Below are 7,185 nucleotides of genomic sequence, written 5' to 3'. Positions count from 1 at the left end.
CAAATCTGGTCAGCATTTCTTTTAAATTGGGATCAGTTTTAAATGTAATTTGATATCATAGAGCATTATAAAGTATTAATTAAACTTATATTTACAAAATTGATTTTACTTATACTATTGTAAATACAGGCGCACATATGTGTATGTATTTTTTAAATATATGTGATATTATATTAATATGTAATAATATTATAATGTTATTAAATTAATATATAAAATAAATTATATTTATTAACAATCAAGTGAAATATATCAGAAAAGATGAGAGAATAACTATTGATAAATAGAAAAAAAAGTAGAGATAAATGGTTTTATAAAAAACTTATAAAAATAACAATCAATTTTTATAAATTTAATAAATAATTATATTTTAAAGGATAAAATTGAAAATTTGAAAAGTGGACATAAAAAAGGGAATCTTTTTATAAATGACAATCACATATGATAATGGTGTTATCCTCTTTTATATTATATATTATTATAGATATTATGATTTTGATCGCTGATTTAATCTATTTAATATGAAGGGCATTTTTACATGATTTTTGTTTCTTAGTCTTCTTAATACCCAAAGCGAAACATCTTTACGTCATAACTCAAATTTGTAACCATAAAAACGGAACGAAGCAATTAAAACCAAATGCAAGTCAGTGAGTAGAGTTTTTACATTTCTCAGCGACCACTCAAATTAAAAATGTCATAACTTTTCCATTTTTTTTCAAAAATTCTTGATTTTACATTCAAACAACACATACCAAGAGAATAAAATTACCAGAACACACAGCAACACATGATACCTTCAAAATAACTCCTTTAATGATTTCTCATTCCTTGTTTTCTTTTCCATTTTTTTTTCAGGTACATTGTCCATTCCCATGTTCATATCCAAACCTCAATGTGTCAAGGTCCTGTCTTAGAAGTTTTATTAAGCACTCCACCAATTGAATTAAACGAAAATCTCATTCAACAAATAAGTTTCATGGTCTCACGTTTAGTGCTCAATGAAATAGAAAAAAAAAAAAACTATCAAATATCATTATGTGACTTTCAATGGAAAGTGAAACGTGAGTTTGGACTCCCAAACGTTGAAACAAATACGCACTTAGAATCTCTCCTTATCAAAGACTTTAGTGGAAATTTGCCCCTCAATGTAATCCTTAAATACTCGAGCAGCACTAACCGTGGTGTAGATAATTTTTTAAAACCTTAGATATTGTCATTAGAAGCATTTGATATAATTTTGAGTTTTGACTTTAGAGCACACAACTGCTGAGACAAAAAACAAATTAACAACTTTCTGTCACATTCAATCAAGTCCAATTCTGAACCAAAAAAGAATCAATTTTTACTTTGATATAGAATATGAAAAACAATTTTCTCTCTTGAAGCTCCTCATGGTATGAGAAACAATGGTAAGTAACGCAGGCAGTATCATCATGTGAAGGAGCTTTGTTCATCTCAATTTGGCACAGAGCAATCTGAGTTAATGCTGAGATCCCTCAATGTCTGACTTAACTTCAGAGGTCTAGGAAGACCCTTTAAGCTAGGAGATCTTTGCTGATTAATAGAAGACACAAGTGGTAACTTTTTCTTGCATGGTGAATAGGTATCAGAGTTCATGTCAAAATTCCCTCCTAACCTTGCTCTTGGGGAGCTTGTTGATCTTGCTTTTGCTTGTGTTGATTTTGTTGCAGCCATGTATGTAGGAATTGAAGGTGAGTTTGGGAATGTGTGATCTTCTGCCTCTGAAATCTGGCTCCTATGAGGAAATGTGTTCCTTGAAGAAACTGCTGGAGAATCTAATCCTTCAACCTGATTCTGTCTCTCAGTATTTCTGAGTTTTAGTTGTCTCCTTCCATTTTCTTCTCCAGGTTTAGAGTGATGTGAGCTGAAAACTGAGACTAAATCTTCAAGTTCTTTACTCTTGGAAAGTTGTGTGTCTACCCACTGCTCCATCCAGTATCTCCATCTTCCATTTATTTTACCTCTTTCTGATTCTGCTGACTTCTGAAAGTATGAAGATAGAATATGAAGATAGATCATGCTTTCTCAAACTATGGAAAAAAAAAAAAAAAACTGGTTTAAGAGCTTACTCTGTGGTTAAAGGAGTATTCTTTTACTCTTTCTCTCTTAACAACTGCTTCTTTCTTGCTCATGCAAGAGGCATCTACCTCTTCCTTCAACAGAATGCTGTCATCCCACCTTCTCTCACTGTTTGAGTCCATCTGAGAAAAATGAAAGCCATGGTTGAAATTTGAGAGAACATGGAGATTATTGCTTTGAAAGTGAAACTTTAATTTTGTGATGTGATGAGAACATAAGTAATAATCAACAGGTACATGTTCTTCCTACCCTTATTATCATGTCTCTTGAACCTTCCATATCTTCTTCATGTTCACCACAATCCCATCTTCCTTCAACCATTTGAAGTCTCCTTGCAAACATATGTGACTGGATACTCACTAAGGACTCCAAGCACTTCAGAGTGCACAAAGCTTGTCGTCTCACAGCTCTTCCACGAATGATAGCTTGTAGTTTCACTATTCCCTTCAATGCTCTCAGAGCTTTCCTTGACTGCAACTCTCACCAGTCAGTGAATTGTGTGTGAGAATCTATTAGATCACTTCACTCACTTATTTTCATCTACAGTAACTTATGTTACTTTATCTTAATTCTTTCAGATTTTTCTTTTACCCTCTTTGCTGTTAGCTTGTTAAATATTGTTACAGAAATTTTACTCTATTTTCTGTTCAGAAGTTACCTTTTTCTCGATTTGGACAATCACCAATCGGTTAAAATTGAAATGTGTCACATAAAAATGCAGTTTCTGCTTCTATTTTGGGAAATTACTAATTAGCTGAAGACTTCTATTTACTAACTTCTAAGTTTTAGTTCTGAACATATTTGTGTATCCTGGTTTATTTTTGATTTACATCGACTAAAAATAAAACAAATTTACAGTATAGAAGAAGTGCAAACCTCATTTACAAACCGATTTTGTGAGATTGAATTAGACTTATAGTTAACTTCTTAACCGTTTATCAAACTTAACTAAACCAATAAAAGGCCATTTAGCAAAGAAAAGTGAACAAGGTGGAAAAAGGATTTCAGCTTCATATATATATATATATATATAAATGAGAGAGATTAGACAAACTCACTAGGTAACCTCTGAATGCTGTTTGAATTCTGATGGCTGAAGCTTCTTCCATCTTCCTCTGGCAGTGGTGTGTGGAATGAGGAGCATGATGTCCGGTTTTAACAGGTTGAAGCTGTTCTTGCTTTTCATTGTGTTGTTGATGAGCAGATTGGAGCCTGACAACCTCAACAGCAACCTGAGCAGCAGTGATAGCAGCTTCAGCAGCAGCAGCTGAAGCAATGGCCACTGTTAAAGCATGCTTGCTGTGTTCATCTTCAGCCTCACTGAGTCTTGTTTCTTTTGAGGGTGGTGGTGCTGTAATTGAAGGCAACCTCTTGGCCTTAACCCTCCCAAATATCCAAACCCTTCTTTTTTCCTTCTGAAAAAAAACAGGTTTGTCTCATGAGAAGCACAATCTTGGTTGAAGAGAATTATTAGTGAAAGGAGAAGAAGATCATTTACCTTACTTTGTGAGGACTGTGCCCCCCATAAAAAGAGCTTCTTAATCATGCTTAACCAACCCTTCTTAGCCATTTAACAACATCACATGGAGGACCAACTCCAGGTTCTGTGATATGAGAGAATGCTCAAAAGAACCCTCTCTTATACAGCATATGTTTTGGTTTTTGTTTATCTAATGGCCCCAGCTGAGCTGAACAAGTAGATGGATGAAACGTACAAATTGGTTTGTAAGTAGACAGTGAACTGATTTAAGTATTGGACTTGTTAAAACCTAAACATTACACTTGTCCCAAAAAGAAGGAACAATTTGCAGACTTTGTCATAGAATAGCTTCTCATAGGGGCAAATAGTCGTTAGTTACAGACACCAAAAACATGCACATTAATCAAAACTTTGCTTTCAGAGCAATTTTAACTCTAATGCACACAAGTCAGCACAGTTAAAATAAAAATGATGAATTTGATGCAGATATAGTGTGATCCAACACCAACAACCATAATTACTTACCCCCCATCTTATGAAATCTCTTTGAAAAGGGCTATAAAACACAATAAACAAGAATCACCGTTTAAGAGAACTAGAATCAGATGGGAAACCTTTGAAATCAAAAAAACATTCTTTATTACAGTATCAGATAGATTTTACATTGGGCACGGATAACAAGATTTTTTATGTGTTATTTTTTCCCCAATGGTTTAGAAATGACAAGGTTGGAAGTTTTGGTGAAGTGGATATGATTTTGATGTGGGTGCAAATGCAATCATTTCTCGATTTTCTTCTTTCTCATGCATGATGAGGTTTCTCTGTTCAAAGTGTGGACCCTGAGGAGGAAGTGTTCCACAGCAAAGAAACAGACCACTTTGCTTTCATTAAGAAAGGCAGTGATTAAATAATAATGAGCAGTTGCTCTCAGCCTTGTGGGCCTCATCCAAATTTTCCAACTGGCACATGTTCATATGTTTTTAGAAATAAAAAAGAAAAACACAAACACAGATTTATATGATTTATTTTATATAATTAAGTATTTTTGTTGTGAGTGTTAATTGAAAAAGTGTTATAAAGTGTAATAAGAAATGGCAAACATTGGAAAGCAACCCTTAATTATAATAGTAGGATTGTGAAATTGGTGAAGGAGGGTTCAGGGTGGTCTATGCAAGATAACAACTAGTATCTGTCTGTTGAAACATAGACCCAAGAGTATGGCGTTTCCTTGTAACACCTTTCATTTCATATGCCATTGCACCAAAAGTCAAATCTCCATTATGTATGAACGTGGAAACTAAGTGAGTGAACACATGTTGCTCAATTGGACTAATAATACTTCTCATCCTGCAAAGGTAGGTAGGAGTTAGATAAGTGCAGAGATATCTCATCGACCATATTATATATACATATTATATATATATATATATATATATATATATATATATATATATATATATTCACTAAACATTATTTACAGGTATTTTGATCCAAATATTTTGGGAAAAATTTACGAGATATATCGGATATATTCATCATAGATATTTGACTTCAAAGTCAATATAAAACCTTAAAATGTAATGTTTGTATGTATTTTTTTGGTTTAATTAATCGTAAGGTACCCAGTTTGTTACTAGAGTGTCAAATTGGTACCCGCTTTTAAAAAAGTGTCAATTGCATCCCAACTTTTGAAAATTGCTTCAATTAGGTCCCTTCCAGACAGAGTTGACTAACGCCGTTAGTCAACGTGCCACGTGTCAATCTGTGGTTTTTTTGATTTTTTTTAAAAAAAATTTTATTTTATTTTTTAATTTTTTAATTTTTTTTAAAATTTTTTTAAAATAAATTAAAAATGCCACGTGTCAAGTCCCTGTGTGTGCCACGTGGCATTGTCAGTGTCACGTGGCATTGTAATGCCACGTGTCAGTGTCACTATTAGATGTCATTGTTTTGATTTCGATTTGGTCCCCATTTATGTTTTTTCGTTTCAATTTAGTACCTACTTATATGTATTTGATTCAATTTTGACCTAATAATTTTTAATAATTAAAATATTTTTTAATAAAATTAAAAGTAATTAAGTATAAAAGTTTTAAAAAAATTAAGTATTTGATATTTATATTAAAATTTAGTGGTAAAAGTCATTTTAGTACTTATAAATAGCATAACATTCATACAAATAATAAATTTGGTCTGAAATTAAGAGAAACATTATAAATATTAGTACTTAATTTTGTAAAAATATTTATACTTAATTATTTTTAATCTTATAAAAAATGGATTACAAAAATATTTTAATTATTAAAAAAAAATTGGGACAAAATTGAATCAGATACACATACTTAGGTACTAAATTGAAAGAAAAAGACATATGTGGGGACCAAATCGAAATCAAAACAATGACATCTAACGGTGACACTGACACGTGGCATTACAATGCCACGTGGCACTGACAATGCCACATGGCACACATAGGGACTTGACACGTGGCATTTTTAATTTTTTTAAAAAAAAAAATTAAAAAAAAAATTAAAAAATTAAAAAAAATTATTTTTTTTTAAAAAAAATCAAAAAAACCACAGATTGACACGTGGCACGTTGACTAACGACGTTAGTCAACTTTGTCTGAAAGGGACCTAATTGAAGCAATTTTCAAAAGTTGGGATGCAATTGACACTTTTTTAAAAGCGGGTACCAATTTGACACTCTAGTACCAAACTGGGTACCTTACGATTAATTAAACCTATTTTTTTTTTTCAGATTATTTAACATTTTCATTTTTACTTATTGTACGACTCATAAGAAATTGAAAAATGTCGGAGTTGGGTAGATATAAAAAAGTTATATCATATAAGGATGAAAATGCATAAATTTATTGTTTTAAGATTTTGGGTTAAAGGTGGTATTAATCTTTTATGTGTGGTTGGGATTAGCTCTCATTAGTGTTGTGTTCCTTGGTGAATTCTCTCATGACCCATTAGTGGTATCAGAGCCGATAGCTAGTCTTGGTGTCCGTTTCATATAAGTAGAGTATAATCCATATATTGAAAGTCTACATGGTAAGGATTTTAAGTAAGTGTGTCCTGCTAATATGAATGACGGTAGGAAAATGGGACACTCGTGGTTAATGTGGAAGAGACTCATCCTTGAGGGAAGAACTTTTGAATTTCAAGTATGAGTCTAAGTCTCACATTAAATACATATGAGAATGCTAAACATCATATAAGGATGAAGACTGCATATTCATTATTTAAGATTTTTGGTTAAAGGTGGTGTCAATACCTTTTGTATAGAGTTGAAGTCAAATTCTTAGTGGACTGGTTCATTTTTGGCCCATACTAAAATTTGCAAATTTATTTTTAATCAACCTGACTCATCCTTGGTAGACTTAGTTGATTTAAGGTTTTAACTCATTTTAATAACTGTGTGTGGTTGAGATTATGTCTTATTGATGTTATATCTTAACAAAATTTGTTTTCGGTGTAAATATACTTCCCAAGAGAAGGGGGTGTGGGAAAGTGCAAGATTGAACATGTGTGGAGGAGCTAATATGCAAAGGCATGAAATGTGAGGAAAAGAAAAAAAGAAGATTTGGGGTGAAT

The 7,185-nt window shown here is 32.2% G+C and overlaps 1 protein-coding gene across 1 annotated transcript; it reads right to left on the bottom strand.

Annotated features, from left to right (window-relative positions):
* Positions 1–1,227: 1,227 nt before the first annotated feature.
* On the bottom strand, positions 1,228–4,354 carry LOC114180507 (protein IQ-DOMAIN 14-like). The gene is made up of 5 exons (XM_028066822.1): positions 3,602–4,354; positions 3,162–3,518; positions 2,353–2,574; positions 2,094–2,225; positions 1,228–2,007 (listed from the first exon to the last, which is right to left on the bottom strand). The coding sequence occupies exons 1-5, from the start codon at positions 3,671–3,673 to the stop codon at positions 1,459–1,461; spliced, it is 1,332 nt and encodes a 443-aa protein (XP_027922623.1). The 5' UTR covers positions 3,674–4,354; the 3' UTR covers positions 1,228–1,458.
* Positions 4,355–7,185: the final 2,831 nt, after the last annotated feature.

The sequence above is a fragment of the Vigna unguiculata genome, chromosome 1 (assembly GCF_004118075.2).
Source record: "Vigna unguiculata cultivar IT97K-499-35 chromosome 1, ASM411807v1, whole genome shotgun sequence".
NCBI classification, from domain to species: Eukaryota; Viridiplantae; Streptophyta; class Magnoliopsida; order Fabales; family Fabaceae; genus Vigna; species Vigna unguiculata.
This window is presented reverse-complemented; position numbering and strand designations above follow the sequence as displayed.

Excerpts from the sequence above, each read along its gene's own strand:
- LOC114180507 (XM_028066822.1), bottom strand. The coding sequence starts at position 3,673 with ATGGCTAAGAAGGGTTGGTTAAGCATGATTAAGAAGCTCTTTTTATGG. Across the intron at positions 2,226-2,352 it reads CAAGAGACATGATAATAAGG|ATGGACTCAAACAGTGAGAG; the intron begins GTAGGAAGAACA and ends CATTTTTCTCAG. Across the intron at positions 2,008-2,093 it reads AATACTCCTTTAACCACAGA|AAGTCAGCAGAATCAGAAAG; the intron begins GTAAGCTCTTAA and ends TCATACTTTCAG.